This window comes from Lepidochelys kempii, chromosome 1, assembly GCF_965140265.1.
Source record: "Lepidochelys kempii isolate rLepKem1 chromosome 1, rLepKem1.hap2, whole genome shotgun sequence".
Taxonomy (NCBI): Eukaryota; Metazoa; Chordata; order Testudines; family Cheloniidae; genus Lepidochelys; species Lepidochelys kempii.
In genome coordinates, this window is record NC_133256.1 from 215,188,982 (window position 1) to 215,205,834 (window position 16,853).

At 49.1% G+C, this 16,853-nt stretch overlaps 1 protein-coding gene across 1 annotated transcript in view; it reads left to right on the plus strand.

Moving 5' to 3' along the window:
* Positions 1–391: 391 nt before the first annotated feature.
* Positions 392–16,853, plus strand: part of LOC140898846 (antigen WC1.1-like) — a 51,813-nt gene continuing 35,351 nt past the window's right edge. The window contains exons 1-2 of the mRNA XM_073313361.1: positions 392–455; positions 8,005–8,319. Of these exons, the coding sequence (XP_073169462.1) occupies positions 392–455; positions 8,005–8,319 (379 nt within the window). The remainder of the gene's footprint in view (positions 456–8,004; positions 8,320–16,853) is intronic.

Consider the following 16,853-nt stretch of genomic DNA (forward strand, 5'->3'; position numbering starts at 1 on the left):
TGATATAGAATCTATCAGGGCGAGAAACAGCACGGCTACAGTTTGTGCAGAACTTTTCCTTCCGGCTCCGGAGATTGGGGGTTACCCGATGATCTGAGGCTGTGATAAACCTGACATCAGGAGGGGGCTCATCACTCATATATGGTGATGTTTGTTGCTTTCGAGTTTTATTGGATGTTTTAGCTGCATAAAGTCCCAGATAAAACCACTGATAATAACTAAAAAGGCAGATGGGTTTGCTATTGGTTCCTTTGCACAGCTGATGCCAGCCTCTGAATCTATATATTTCCCTTCCACTGCTTTGTTGTCACTTGTCAGACACAGTGGAGCCCTGGCAGGTGCTTAGGTGCAGCCAGTGCAGTGAGTGGGGGGACAGCAGGTCGGGCTGGCAATGAAGGGACATCTCTCCACTCCGGTGCTGTGGCTTCTTCTCCTCTCATTTCAGGACACAGCAGGTAAGTCTCCTCTGTGCTTCACCAGGGGAGCTGGGTTAACTGGAATGAGGGTGGTAACTTTTACAGTCAGGTTTTTACCATTGGTGCCCATCTAGGAGCTTGTGACTTTTCCTTTCGGGATTGGATCTTGCCACTGTTATCGAGGCTTTTGTTACCTTGAGATTGGACTATTCAAATGAGCCTAATGTGGGGCTGCACCTTAAAACCATTCAGAGAACGAAGCTGATGAAAATGGCAGCAACTCATTGAGCAGGGCATCATGCTGGGAGTATGTTACAGCCGTGCTGCAGGATCTGCACTGGCTGCCCATCTCTGGGTGGAGGTTAAGGTGTTGGTGATGATTTATAAAGTCCTGAATGATCTGGGACCAGCCTCCCTGAGAGATCACCTCTCTCCATACGGACACAGCTATGGTTAGCAGGGACACCTGAGCTGGTTCCCCCTTTTTATAAAGGAGAGGGGTGGCTGGCAGGGTGTTCTCTGTGAGGCCTCCAGGACTCTGAAACTTGTTATCCTGTTTGGGCCAAAATAGCTGAAATTTGTTGACCTTCTGGGCACACTGCAAAAGACACTCGTTTGGGGGTTGGGGGTGGGAAGGACCCAGGCTGTGCATCACATAATGAGAAAAGGGTGGGAAGGAGTTTCTGTAGGTATCTGGCTAGCTGAGTTCCTGTTGAAATGGTCACTTCATGCTAATGGGATTTGAGTGTGTTATCAATGTTGTCCAGGTGCCAACAGTCTTTGTCCAGAATCCAACAGCTCCAAGGGCCAAGTCCTGTCTCCTCACTCCCCCATACGCTCACTGAAGCCAGAAGAAGTTTTGCAATTTTGAAGTGAGCAGGATTTATTCAAATAAACCCAGAGCTGATTCCTCCCAGAGAAGGGGGGTGTGCATGTGTTGGGGTTCAGTGTGCAATGCCCTGTTCCCAGGGGGGTATCGGGAGCTCTGCCAGCAGGAAGATTTATCCTGCAGGAGCCCTGCCTCCCTCCCCCAGGATTTCTGCTGGAGCAGAGAAGCTTTGAATCCTAGCTGGAGTCGAGAGAAGCCCGACCAGCACAAGCGGCATGGCAGAGGTGCCGCATCAGGGCCTCTCACGGCCACGTTGGTTTCATTCCCTTAAGGCCGCCCCTGCCCAGTTTCAGGGCTGCTCTCATTCCTCCAGCACAGAGGGGGCTGCAGGCTCTTTGCCAAGCTGTGTCCCAGCTCCAGGAAGACTTAACAGCAATGGGGGAGGGGGGAGCAGATCATGAGGTACATCAGCATGTGCTGGTGCGTCTTAGGGAGTGAATCTGGCCCAAAGAATCCAAAACTGATCAGCAATAGGATTCAAATTGAATGTGGGACCCAGATATGATTCAAATAATGCAGTGATTGGAACCTGCTGGGCTGGTGTTAGCAGCACAAGAATGATCCATGTGTCTGGCAGGGCAGTGAACTGCTCAGCAGTAGCTGGTTCATGGGAACCCGATGTGCTGCTGTGCCAGCCTGAGAAACTGACCCTGACCTTGTAATCAGCAAGGTCAGTCTCAATTATTGTCTTTGAGAAAAACCTGCCCTGATGTATATTTCACAGACAGCTCAGTAACTGCGGTGAGTAGGGGGCTGGTACCCAGAAAATCCTGACAAAACCAACCCTCTAGCAGGTTACTTGGCGTTTATATTTCAGATTCCCAAGAAGTTCCTATATAATGTGCTGGGATTAGAGCCCATGACACAGCTGTGTATGACCGGAAAGCATGGAATTCTGTGGTGACTTCTGCTGATCAGACTGACATTGCAGGGGATGGACAGTTACTACCACGTGCGGGATAAATTACTGCACGATTGTGGGATAGTGTCATATAGTGATGCCAAGCACATGTTCAGCTCAATGCATTTTTGTTGGATTGCTGAGGAAATGTGTATCATCCCTTTGATATTTTTTATTTTCTATGGGAAACTTGAGTTTTCTTCACATGAACACAGACACAGTGGTATGTGTGGGGGGGTGGTATACAACATAGGAGATAGCACCATGTAGCTTTCCCTTTCCCTCAGTGCCCGAATCCTCCTCCCTGAGCAGAGGCCAGGTCAGTCTTTGCCAGAAGATTGTGTTTCACAATCATTGACCTCTTTACATTGTGCGGGAAAACAAATTTGTAAAATGATGTGGTGTCCAGGCAAACAAATGAGAAAATATCAGGGGTGGGCCAAAGTGGCAGGTTTCACTCCCAGACCCAGATCTGAACTTCCCCAATATTCAGAGTGCTGGGTGGGGTCATTATTCCAAGTTGGGCTACAGAGGTGTAGCCAGTATATGGTAGGTGCAGTATGTAAATGTGATTGTTATCCAGAAAGGTGCTGATGGCTGCCATCGGGGAATCTTTGATCCTAAGACAATGAATGAAAGCCAATGGCAGGACGAGAACTCTCTTTTAGGCTCAACAGATGGCGCAATCAAGATCCTTTTTGTAGTAAAAACAGCTGCAGACAGTGGGGGCAACTGCCAAAGGCACTGGCCACATGGGCAGGGCAGAGCTAAGCCAGGGGTTTCCACTGTTGCCAAAGCAGGGGCTAGGATACTGGCGTCAGACTGTGTCTGTTGCGGGGAGAAGCCAGTAGAAGGAGTTGTGACTGGGATTTTGGAAGCAGAAAGGAAACAAAGCCAGTTGGAGCTCACTGGAGGGGCAGGCTGGGGGATTTCTGAGCAAGGAAACTGCCGGCTGTTCTTAGTTTCTACTGGGTGCAGGTAAACAGAACTGTGTGTGCACTTAGCTAGAGCAGTGCTGCAGCCTTGGGTCCTGCCACAAGTGAACATCATGGAGTTAACTTCATTGAAAAAAAGTCCCTATTTTTCTTAGTGCAGACCAGGCCCCATGGGTTCCCTGTGGGACTGCACGGAAGTGAGCTGTACCTGAATAAACAGCCCTGTGGATTGCAGTAAAGTGAGCATTTTCTATTTGCTTGGCATTGAAGGAGCAGCATGGTCTGGCCACATACTGGTGTGAACTGCACTGTTCTCTCAGCTCCATGGAGGCTCCTTAAACATGGTGTCCCCAGCTCAGCCATCCACTGCTGCAACCAGCCTGTTCCAGGGCTCACGGTGGAACTCTGCATGTAGCTGTAACTCCTGGGCATTGTAATGATGCCTGGACTTGCTCCCAGTCTCAGGGACAGTCCTAGCTCTTCACACCCTGTCCTGGGGGGCCAGTTCTCCCAGCCAATATCCCAGAATTGTGTGGCAGGCAGTGGCTCCTCCTCTCATTCCTTGTTAACTGCCTCTCTTCCAGCTGCCAGCTTTGCCTCTCCACAACCCCTAGAAATGCAAACAGCTGTAGAGACAACTGGGGGCATGGGGTGGAACTCAGAGCAACTGGGAGGAAAGCAGCTTGCAGGGAGTGGGGGCAGTCTGCTGCTCATCTGGGGAAGGAGCAGCCTGTACATGCAGGGCAGAGAGGCCAGGTAGAAAGGGGAGAAGAGGAGGAGGAAGAGCCCAGGGGAGGTGGGTGGGAAGAGACCAGTGGAAGAGGGAAATGTGTGGGGCAGGTGGGGAGAGGAAGCTCTGGCAGGGAGCACCAGGCTGTAATGCCAAGCTCCACAGAACAAAAGTTGTGAGGTTAAAAAAAAATCCAGTCTCATTTTTCCATCTGTCTTTGGACGTTGGAAACCCCCCCCCCCACTCCTCTGCCAGCGTTGGGGTGAGAATCGCAGGCTGAAAAGTCACCCTTTAGTGCACCCGAACTGCACGACTCTCCCTGGCTGCTCAGCTGGAGACTGCGCTTACCCTCCCCTCACCCCTGAGACAGGGAACTGCCCTCCATTGCCCAGCACTGCCTTCGCTCTGCCTCCTGGTTCAGTTCCTCTGACAGACGAAGGGCTGGCTGGGAAATAGCTTGACAGCTACTGAGCTAATTCATGCAGCGTAGTTCACGCTCACACACACAACTTCTGTTACTGTTCAGGGGTGAGTTACAGACAGAGGTACTGGAGACCTTCACTCTGATCTGACATTAACCCTTCACATAAATTATGTCATTGTAACAGGACAGGTTTGGTTTAGCCTTTTGCAAACAGCAACACTTCCCTGACTTCCTCCACCCCACACTGCCCCTGCAACTTCTCCACCTGAGACCGGGAAGCACTGCCCCCATTCTAGAGACCCCTCCCCTCTCCTGCCTGTGTCCCCTTTGCTCCTGCCCCCTCCCACTCCTAACCCCATCCCCTGCCTATTCCAGACTCCGTTCCCCTCCCCAATACTACCTCCTGTCCCCCTTCCTCACAACCCCTCCCCTACCTCCTGTCCACTGGCACCAGACTCCCCACTCCATCCCCACTCCTCCATCCTCCCCAATCCTCCCTCATGTGCCCCTGCTCCAAGCTCCCTCCCATCCTCTACTCCACACCCCTCCCCTCCTCACCCTCTTGCAGCCCTGCTTCAAACCCCCTCCCTCCTTCCCCCAGAAGTTCACCCTTCCCCACCCCTCCCTCCTCTTTCCCCCCTTATAAAACCCCCTCTTCTCCCCAATGCCTCCTTTTGCCCCCTTTCTCCTCTCTGCCCCTGATTCCTCATCCCCTCCTCACTTCTCACTCCTGTCCCCCACTCCAGACCCCTTCCTCTCGCCATGCAGACTCCCTTTTCTAAACCCCCTTCTCCTCCCCTCCCTCCTTCCCCCTGCTCAATAACCCACTCCAGCCCCATGCTCCCTGCTCCCCACTCCAGACCACCCTGTGCTCCATCTCTACTCCTCCATCCTGCCCCAATTTCAGATCCCTGTCCCCTCCCCTCCCTTCTGACTCTCTCTTTCCTGCCTCCCTGTTAACTCCCAATGCAGACACCCATCCCCTCCCCACTTCTCCCTCCTGCCCCTGCTTTCCAACCTCCTTCCTGCCCCCCAGTCCAGTCCCACCTCCTCGCTCCTGCCCCTTCCTATGCCCCTTTCCAGACCTTCCTCCCTTCTGTCCCTTCTGCCCCCCTGCTCCAGACACTCTCCCTTCCCCACCCTCTTTCCTCCCCTTCCTCCAGAACCCCCTCCCCACCGCTCCCTCCGGCTGACTTATTGTCTTTACCCCATTCCCTTGCAACCCTTGAATCTGCCTCCTGTCTCCCCAATGCCCTGCTCCCCTCACTCTCCCCATCCTCCTTTCACAGGGTCTCTGCTGCCCACCACGGTCCCTGGGTCCTCTCCAACCCCCTCAGCCACACAGAGACAGCCATGATCCCAGTGGGCTTTAAGTGAGAAGTGGCAGCCAGCTTTACTCAGGGCGGCCTCATTCCCTCATAGAATCATACAATATCAGGGTTGGAAGAGACCTCAGGAGGTCATCTAGTCCAACCCCCTGCTCAAAGCAGGACCAATCCCCAACTAAGTCATCCCAGACAGGGCTTTGTCAAGCCTGACCTTAAAAACTTCTAAGGAAGGAGATTCCACCATCTCCCTAGGTAACGCATTCCAGTGTTTCACCACCCTCCTAGTGAAAAAGTTTTTCCTAATATCCGACCTAAACCTCCCCCACTGCAACTTGAGACCATTACTCCTTGTTCTGTCATCAGCTACCAATAAGAACAGTCTAGAGCCATCCTCTTTGGAACCCCCTTTCAGGTAGTTGAAAGCAGCTATCAAATCCCCCCTCATTCTTCTCTTCCGTAGTCTAAACAATCCCAGTTCCCTCAGCCTCTCCTCATAAGTTATGTGTTCCAGTCCCCTAATCATTTTTGTTGCCCTCCGCTGGACTCTTTCCAATTTTTCTACATCCTTCTTGTAGTGTGGGGCCCAAAACTGGACACAGTGCTCCAGATGAGGCCTCACCAGTGTTGAATAGAGGGAAACAATCACATCCCTCGATCTGCTGGCAATGCCCCTACGTATACATCCCAAAATGCCATTGGCCATCTTGGCAACAAGGGCACACTGCTGACTCATATCCAGCTTCTCATCCACTGTAATCCCTAGGGCCTTTTCTGCGGAACTGCTACCGAGCAATTCGGTCCCTAGTCTGTAGCGGTGCATTGGATTCTTCTGTGCTAAGTGCAGGACTCTGCACTTGTCCTTGTTGAACCTCATCAGATTTCTTTTGGCCCAATCCTCCAATTTGTCTAAGTCCCTCTGTATCCTGTATGCTGTCATACTGTAGGGAGATGGCGGCTGTGACGGTGCCCCCCATAAGACTTTATGGAAATATACTTATAAATGTATATATGACATCACTAGAATGTGTTTTATGCTACATATGCCATGTAACATATCTCTGTAAAGGTTATGATCTACTGAATCTCTTCATCCTATTTGTATGCATGTATCATTTTTGTATTTGAAGTTATGAATATTGGCTGTATACTTGTTTGATTCTGAGTAGGTTTTAGTGAAGCAGTTGGTCTATTCTCAGTAAGTGCCCAATAAAGAAGCCCTTAAGCCAACAATGAACTTGGAAACGCCAATCCACATCTGGGCTTTCCCAGGAATGTGTCTTGGTTGGTAAGGAACTCAGTCATGCAGGGACATGTGACTTGCCCAGGTGACTCCAAAACTCCATTTTGTCTTCAGCTGGCTAAAGAGAGAGCCTCTCCACCTCCAAAGATACCTGAAAGAAACTGGAACAAAGTACAGTAACTACAGGGGGTGTAAGTGATTGCTGGACCCAGACTAGAAGGAGACTAATCTGTAAAAGACAGTGTACTGGAACTGGTGAGGTTTTTATCTGTATTCAGTTTTATTACGGTAGTAGGCTTAGATTTGCATGTTTTATTTTATTTTGCTTGTTAATTCACTTTGTTCTGTCTGTTACTACTTAGAACCACTTAAATGCTACTTTCTGTATTTAATAAAATCACTTTTTACTTATTAATTAACCCAGATTATGTATTAATACTTGCCGGGGGGGGACAGCTGTACATATCTCTTTCAGTGTTATAGAGGGTGAATAATTTATGAGTTTACCCTTTATTAGCTTTATACAGGGTAAAATGGATTTATTTAGGGTTTGGACCCCATTGGGAGTTGGGCATCTGAGTGTCAAGGACAGGAACACTTCTGTAAGCTGCTCTTAGTTAAGTTTGCAGTTTGGGGCATGTGGTTCAGACCCTGGATCTGTGTTGGAGCAGACTGGTGTGTCTGGCTCAGCAAGACAGGGTGCTGGAGTCCCAAACTGGCAGGGAAAGCATGGGCAGAAGTAGTCTGGGCACATCAGGTGGCAGCTCCCAGGGAGGTTCTGTGATCCAACCCGTCATAGCGGCATCTTGCTGGCTTCAGCCCCAGTGACAATGACAGGAGATGGTGCCATTTGGAATAAGGGAAACTCAGTGAGTTGGCACCTTCAACGTATTATCATAGGATGGGTAAAAACGCCCCAAATCACCAGAGTGGGGATAAAATGGTGAGAGCTGCAGCAGTGACAGCTCTGAGTGTGAGGCCCTGAGATGGGATCAGGTGGAGCCATGAGGCAGCTCTGGGCATGTCCCATTCTCCTGGCTCTGGGCGTGGATCCCCTGCTGCCGGGTGTGGCCTCTGCTGTGATAACGCTGGGGAGGGGGCTCCCTGCTCACTCTGACCTGCTCTGTGTCTCTCTTTGAAGGTGCCGACGAGCTGAGGCTGGCGGATGGAGGCAGCCCCTGTGCCGGGAGAGTGGAGGTTAAACACCAGGATCAGTGGGGGACGGTGTGTGATGATAGCTGGGACATGGCAGATGCTGGAGTTGTCTGTAAGCAGTTGGGATGTGGAGTTGCTGTCAGTGCCCCTGGCTTGGCTCCATTTGGACCAGGATCTGGAAAAATTTGGCTGGATGAAGTTGCCTGTCGTGGTACTGAGTCTGCTCTCTGGCACTGCGGGAACAACGGATGGGATAAGAGTGACTGCGATCATACAGAGGATGCTGGAGTGACCTGTTCAGGTAAGAATCAGCCAGCTCAGTCCTAAAAGGCAAATCCCCTGAGACAAAAGGGCTTGAACTCAGAGAGCGTCGTGTGCCTGTGACCCTAACGAGAAATGTACAAAAGCCGGAGCAAGTCCTGTCATTATTTTTATTACTGAACTGTAATTATTACTGTTCATGTCTCTGGCCACTGAGGATCCCCCTGTGTGACTGTGAAGCATTTTTGTTATGTCATTTCCAGTTGTTTCAATGCCACGTCTTTCCTTTCCCTTTGAATGGCTCCCATTTTGCAGTTTGTTTTCTGAATATGAGTCAGTGACAGGGAGGGACCCGTGGCCAGTGGGTCAGGGCTCATTTGGGAGAGGTCTGTGACCCAGCCAGGAGCTTCCTGCTCTGCAGGGCTGAAGGTTTCTTTAGGATGCAGTTGTTCATGAGGGCACTAGCCATGCTCGGGCTGTCTGCCCCACAGGGGCCTGTGGCTGCAGTTGGCAGCTGCCATTTTGGAGGGAAAATATCTGGCTCAGAGCTGGAAACGTAGCCATCGTCAGGGAAAATTTTAAAGAAAATCATTGAATTAGCAAACTTGCCTGTTTCCCAATAATGTGTCTGTTTATCTATAACCATTAACGTCTGTTTAAAACTTTTATATGATTTTCCATTGGGATTCCAAAGAGTCCAACAAGAGTTTGGTGCCCAACTGGCATTTACTTTGAATAAGACAATTGATCCTAAGTGCCTACAGGCCAGATTGTTAAAGATATTTAGGTGTCTAAACCTGCAGATAGGTGCCCAGTGGGATTTTCAAATGTGCCTGGTGCCAAACTCCCAGGAGTTTTGGAAAATCCCACTAGGCACCTTTGTGCATTTCCATGCAGCTGAATGCCCTTTGAAATCTGATCCTGAGTCATTTTTGAAAATGGCACATAAACCCCTAAATCACTGAGGCACTTTTGAAAATGTTACCCTTAGACTCAAATCCAGACCCAGACGCCCAGCCAAAGGAGATGGGGAGATGCACAGAGGGTGGGGCATTTATGAAGATTCTGACCCCCCCCCATAGGGTGATCAGGAAATGGGAGGATCCTCCTGGCTTGACCAGAATTAGAGTTAGCTCAGAGCACTCCCCAAACCCCCAGCCTGTTTTGTTACTTTTCATGTTTTGGACCAACCAGTAATAGAAAATTATAAAATCTCTGATACCCTGTAGATCTGGCCTAGAGAGTATCATATTATGGAGACATTTGTTGTGACTTAATAGTTAACGTTACAACTACGGGCCCCTTATAAGTTTTATTTTAAACTCTCTTTTCTTAACATTTGGTCGGAATAATATCTTCCTCTGAATATAGCACATGGAAGAGAGGATATTTTCCTATAGTTCCAAAAGTTTTAGCAGCTCCCCATGGTGATGGTAGCTAAGGGTTGTGTTTAATCTTGGCCCTTTCTTGGATTTTGAGTGTTTCAATGACAAACCTTGAAAATCTCTTAACATGGGGGGAGGGGCAGTAGCGGGGGTGGGAGGGTTTTATGCACTTTCCTAGTCTTTAAAAATAAATAAAAAAGATCGGAGAAAAGAACTTAGTAAAAAGGCACTTCATTGCCAGGACTTTGAAACTCTGCAGACGTAAAATACAGTGGGCTCTTGCAGATGTAACCCCCCTAACCTGGTCCTAACAACGGCTCAATGTCTGGTGCTGCCCACGCAGCAAGTGCCCAGCAGGGCGTCCCTCACCTCTGAACCTCAGCAGGAGGAGGAAGCTGCACACGAACCAAGGGGTATCAGAGCAGACGTCCCGTCTGTGCACCTTTCTGTAAAACGGCTGCTGCGTCTCCGCTGGAACTGCACCTTTGCAGTGGGGATAAAGTGAGGGTTGTTCCCCATCCCTGAGCTGAAGGCTGGAGAGGAGGAGGAGTCTTTCCATGCCCCGCATAGTTATGTCCATTCCTGTCACTAAGCCCCATTTTCCCTGGGTAGAGGTGCAGGGCAAGGACATAGGGCAAAACCCAGGGTTCTTTACTCGGGCAATCAGCCAGTGACTGTAATGTGAGTTTGCTTTGTACAGACTGAGTAGAAACAGAATAAAGGACTCAGGATTGGGCCCATTCAGAATTATTCCAGAAATAACCAGTCATCTGTCTACAAACTAGCCCTGTGCACTGGATATCACTGAGAAAAAACCCATACAGGAGCTGTGACGTTTCTGCACCAAGCAATTTTTGAGAGGTGCTGTCCTGGCAGAATACTAGAAAACTTTCCAAAAAGGGTCAAGTATCAGAGGGGTAGCCGCGTTAGTTTGTATCCACAAAAGCAATGAGGAGACTGGTGGCACCTTAAATCTGTTAGTCTTTAAGGTGCCACCGGACTCCTTGTTGTTTTTCCAAAAAGTGACAGTGATCCTCGTATATGCAGTGTTGTTGTACCTGGGTTAGTCCCAGGATATTAGAGAGACAAGGTGGGTGAGGCAATATCTTTTATTGGACCCACTTCTGTTGGAGAGAGAGAAATGTTTGATCTGACAGAGAAGAGCTGTCTGTAAGCTGAGAAGCTTGACTCTTTCACCAACAGGAGCCGGTCCAATAAAAGTTATTGGCACAAGTTGTTGTTGTTGTTGTTATTGTTGGCACAATAACTTGTGTTATTGGCACAAGTTATTGGCACATTGGCACTTTGATGGGTTCGGTCACAGAGACCCTCTATGACTGTCACCTGATGTGCTGAATTTACCTCTGAGCCTGTTTTCCCTGCCAGTTTGGGACTCCAGAACCCTGCCTTGTTGAGCCAGACACGCTAGCCTGCTGCAACACACACCCAGGTCTGCTCCATGCCCCCAAAGCTCCAGACCTTAGGTGACCTGCTGGGCAGTTGTTGGTTATCTCCAGCACCCAGACACCCAGCTCCCAATGGAATCCAAACCCCAAATAAATCCATTTTACTCTGTATAAAGCTTATTCAGGGTAAACCCATAAATTGTTTACCCTCTATCACACTGAAATAGAGATATGCACAGCTGTTTGTTCCCCTTGGTATTAATCACTTACTCTGGGTTTATCAATAAACAAAAGTGATTTTATTTAGTATAAACAGTAGGATTTAAGTGGTTCCAAGTAATAACAGACAGAACAAAGTAAGTTACCAAGCGAAACAAAACAAACCATGCAAGTCTAAGCCTAATACATTAGGAAACTGATTAGAGGTATTGGAACATCTCTCACCCCCAGAGATGTTCCAATAGGTTTCTTTCACAGACTAGACTCTTTCCTAGTCTGGGCCCAATCCTTTCCCCGGTACAATCCTTATTAGTTCCAGCAGGCATCTTCGGTGAAAAGCAGGGGCTTTCTCATGACTGGGACCACCCTTGTCCTGCTCCACCCCCTTTTATAGCTTTGGCACAAGGTGGGAATCCTTTGTCTCTCTGGATCCACACCCCTCCTTCTAAATGGAAAAGCACCAGGTTTGAGATGGATTCCAGTATCAGGTGACATGGTCACATCTCACTGTAAGACCTCATTTTTCATTACCAATGGGCTGGCCTACGCGTACACAGGCAAGCTTGCAGGTAAACAGAGCCATTTACAGTCAATTGTCCAAGTCAATGGGAGTCATCAAGATTTTACACCACCATTAATGGCCCACACTTTACATAATTACAGTAGGACCTCAGAGTTATACTTCAGATTTCTAGTTTCAGATACAAGAATGAAACATTCATAGAAATAGGATGAATATATTCAGTAGATTATAAGCTTTGTAATGATACCTTACAAGAGACCTTTTGCATCAAACATATTCCAGTTACATCCTATTCACATTCATAAAGCGTGTAGAGTGCAACGTCACAGGCACCACATCTGGGCCTTGGCAGGTGTCACAGATCTACAAGATCTGTGCTATGCCCCAGCTTTTAAACAATCCTGGGGAAGAACCCCTTCAGTTTGCCAGACCCCGCAAGGGTCCCACACTTCCTTAAAGGTAGATCACGTAGCCTCAACGCCTCCGAGACAGAGCCTCTGGACTCCAACACTCCTGTTTCACCCCATATGCTCTGCCCAGTGGGTTCAACTGAGATAGACCCCAGCTTAGAGACGTTTATACTCATCAGGGACCAATGCACCTCAACAAGTATCTGCAGTGACACCCGGCAGCCTTTTCAAACCACAGCAGGATTTACTGGTCAACTGGAACACGCCTTCGGGAAGTTCTTCAGTTAGCACAGAGAAGAAGCAAAATTACGATGTGGTCCATACTGGCCAAGTCAGGGCTCCCATGAGCCATGCTGCTTGGACCCGTCTTGGTTTCCACTTTTTCTCTGTCTCTTTGTCTCTCAGTCCCAGGTGAGCTCTCGTGTCTCTCCAAAGGCCAGCTCTTGTCCTAGACTCCTATCACTGCTCCGTCCATTGTCCTTCTCCTGCTGACCCCTGCCGAGTTCACATGTTCTGCCTGCTGAAGTTTCCCAGGGTTAGTTGTCAGTTGTTCAATCCCTGAGGTTCCCATTGTCTTTCAGGATCCTCCATTAATATAGGTGAGCTCCAGCCAGTCCTGTAATAACTCATTCATCCCACCCTAGACAGTTAAGTGACACATGTCTTCAGCTCTCCCCCGGAAGAGCTTTGTAATCTTATTGCACTGATTGGGTAGCAATCCTTAGCCAGGTAAGTCACTGCCCTGCCAAGCATTCATAAAATATTACACAGAATTCCCACTTCATCACCGCAGTTGAGAGTTCTGCTGCCCAGACACAGCCACTGTAAAGTTGCCCAGTGTCTGTCTTAGGGCAATGCTCACATGTACGAGCCTGCACAATGACCCTTCCCCATCCGGAAAAGCACTAGTTGGATGTTGAAAGGCCCCACTTTATCAGTCAGTAATCTTCTCAGTTGCTTTGCCATTTTCCCTCTCTCTCATTTCTCCTGTCTTCCCCACGGCTTTCACATTCTGCACCCACATAGAACCTGCCTGGCCAATTATCCATATCGCACCAAGGCAAATACAATACAGTTCCCATAGTTAGGATCCTACCAAATTCACGGCCATGAAATCTGGTCTCCCCCCGTGAAATCTGGTCTTTTGTGTGCTTTTACCCTATACTATACAGATTTCACAGGGGACCGACATTTCTCAAACTGGGGGTCCTGACCCAAAAGGGAGTTGTGGGGTGGGGGGGTCACAAGGTTATTTTAGGGGGACTGTGGAATTGCCACCCTTACTTGTGCACTGCCTTCAGAGCTGGGCGGTCGGAGAGCAGCAGCTGTTTCCCAGGCACCCAGCTCTGAAGGCAGCGCCCCGCCAGCAGCAGTGCAGAAATAAGGGTGGCAACACCACATCAGGCCACCCTTACTTCTGCGCTGCTGCTGGCGGTAGCTCTGCCTTCAGAGCTGGGATCCTGGCCACCAGCCGCCGCTCTCCAGCTGCCCAGCTCCGAAAGCAGTGCCACCAGCAGCAGCAGCAGCACAGAAATAAGTGTAGCAGCATCGCAACCGCCCCCTACATTGTCCTTGGGACCCTCCCGACAATTCCTTTCTGGGCCAGGACCCCGACAATTACAACAGCCTGAAATTTCAGATTTAAATAGCCAAAATCATGAAATTTATGATTTCTAAAATCCTATGACAGTGAAATTGACCAAAATGGATGGTGATTTTGGTAGGGCCCTCCCCATAGTCTACACGCCAGGCAGCAATCCTATATACACACGCAGTACACGGGGGGGGGGGGGGGGAGAGCATAAAAACAGACTTGTCTCCCCAGGGGAGAACAGCGGCGAGGTCAGCACAGAGCATGGCCTTGTTAAAAATGGTTATCGAGTAGGACACCGGTACACCAGCTTTGCACGTACTCCAGCCACTTGCATCAAATTTACCCAGGCTTGCACTGGAGACTAAGCATAGTGTAGAGTTGTGCTAACCACTCCCTCCTTTGTTCAGCCTCATTCTCTTTTGGAGCGTGACTCTTGTCTCATTACCTGCAGCTAGACTGGTTGAGTTAAACCTTTTCACACAGGCGACAACCACTTCAGAGGTGGTGGGTCGGTGTAACTCACTAGTAGTGATGTGTAAGGACCACTTTACTCCACCTTTACATGAGTGCAGCTGCCTACAGATAGCGGTATGGAGACCTGAGCCCTCCGTGTGCACATAGCCCTGCAGTCACTGCTAGAGTTAAACATTTTTCACACTGGTGACCTACTTATCCTCACTGGAGCTCTACGAGTCCCGCCCGAGACAGGAGGTCGTTGTTCATTCATTGCAATGAAGGCCAGACTCTCCTTACTGCCTGTGGACAGACAGCTTCGCATGTCAGAGACTGTGGAATTAAGTTAAAATTCACTGACAAAGACTTCATTCACACAGAGTTCAGGTTGCCCAAGGTATCCCATTCCCTTGGGTTGGGCAAAACTCAAACCCCTGAAAACCAGGTAATCCAGAGTTAAGGTGAATGCCAAGGCAGCCTTAACTCTGCCCCCTGGAGCTGGACTAGCCATTGCCATTGGGAATTGTTTTCAAGTGCTCCAGCTGCAGTCCCTGTGTTAGGTGTAGCTGTACTGAATGGTGGAGGCGATGAGTTAGAGCCACTTGGAAGAGCTGTGATTGTGATATGAGATCTGGTTCTGAGACACCCATGTGATCAAAGGGAAGAGATGCCAATGTACCTGGAGGGATCCAGTATGCATCATTTCAGCGCTGTGTTCTGCAGGGTGTGTCAGTGGTGGAGCACAGGCATCTTCTTGCCATGGGGATTGCAGCAGTGAGGTGGGAGATGGAAGCAGTCCGTGTGTTTAATGATGGGATGGTGAAAGGACAGTGTAAGATGAAACACTAAGTAATGGGAAGGGGGTTGTGAGAAGGGGCAAAGGGGTTGTAAAATGTAACAAGTGTGGGGTTGTTTCTGACTGGGGAGGAGGGTCAGTGTTTGCAGGGCACTGGCCACTGCGGACCCCCCTCTGTGACTGTGAAGTGTTTTCATTTTCTCATCTCCAGTTGTTCCGGTGCCAGGCCTTTCCTTTCCCTTGCAATGGCTCCCATTTTCCAGTTCATTTTCTGAATGTGGGTCAGTGTCATGGAGGGTCTCAGCCCAGCTTTGGGACCTGTGGCCAGGGGTGGAGGCTTATGTGGGAGGAATCTCTGATCCGGCCAGGAGTTAGCCTGCTCTGCAGGGTGGAAGGTTTCTTGTTGATGCCGTCGTTCATCAGGGCAGTAGTGATGCTGGTGCTGTCTGCCCCATAGGGCCCTGTGCCTGGTGCTGCCAGTTGCCCCTTTTGGGGGAAAATATTTGGGAAACTTAGTCATGGTCATAGAAACATTTAATGAAAATCACTGAATTAGTGAATTTGCCTGTTGGCAAATAATGTGTCTGGTTCTTTATAACCATTAACTTCTGTTAAAAAAATTGTGTATGAATTTACATTGGGATTGCCAAAAAATTGTATATGAATTTACACTGGGCTGATGGGAGTTCAGTGCCCAATTTGCTTTGACTTTCAGTGAGACTATGGATCCTAAGTGCCCAAGGGCCAGGTTTTAAAAGATATTTAGGTATCTATAAATGCAGATAGGTGCTCAGTGGGATTTTCAAATGTGCCTGGTGCCGAACTCCCAGGAGATTTGGAAAGTCCCAGTAGATGCCTGTCTGCACTCCTAGGTGCCTGAGTGTCTTTTAAAATCTGGCCCTGAGTCACTTTTGAAAATGACACGTAGGCTCCTAGGTCACTGAGGCACTTCTAAAATTTTTACCCTTAGACTAAAATCCAGACCCCCGTACCCAGCCAGAGTAGCTTGGGAGATGCGCAGGGCGCAGGGTGTTTATGGAGCCCCTTCCCACCCTCATAGGTTGACCAGGCAATGGGTTGATCGTCCCCGCTCTCTGATACCCTGTAGATCTGGTGTACCATAGAGGGCTCAGCCAAAAGCATGTCTCAGCCTTACACAGCACAAGAATATTGTATTATGGAGGAATTTCCTGTGACTCCATAGTTAACGTTACAATTATGGGTCCATTATACGTTTTATTTTTAACTTTTCTCTTTTTAACAGTTAGTCGGAGTAATAAATTCCTATTCAAAAGGCACAAGGAAGAGTAGAATATTTTCCTTTAGAATTTCAAAAGTTTTAGCAGCTCCCCCTGGCAATGGGAGCTAAAGGTAAGTGTTTAATATTAACCCTCTGTGGATTGTGAGTGCACTGGGGAATTGGGGAAGGGATGGAATAGGGGCGGGACTGAGGGTGGAGCGGGAGTTGAGCACCCCCTGGGACAATTGAAAGCCAGCACCTATGCCTGGATTACAATAACAGTCTTACCATGGAGTCACAGACAGTGCCCTTAGACCAGTGGTGTTCAACCTGCGGCCTGCAGGCTGCACATGGCCCATCAGAGTAATCTGTTGTTGGGCCTCAAGACAGTTTGTTTACATTTGCACGGCCACCCGCAGCTCCCAGTGGCTGTGGTCTATAATTCAAAATGGTAGCAGAGATGTAGTCATCTGCCAGTTTCCCAAAACTCTCTCAGAGCTACCCAGAATAACTCGGGGGATCTCCATCTTTTTGTTTACTTATTCCAC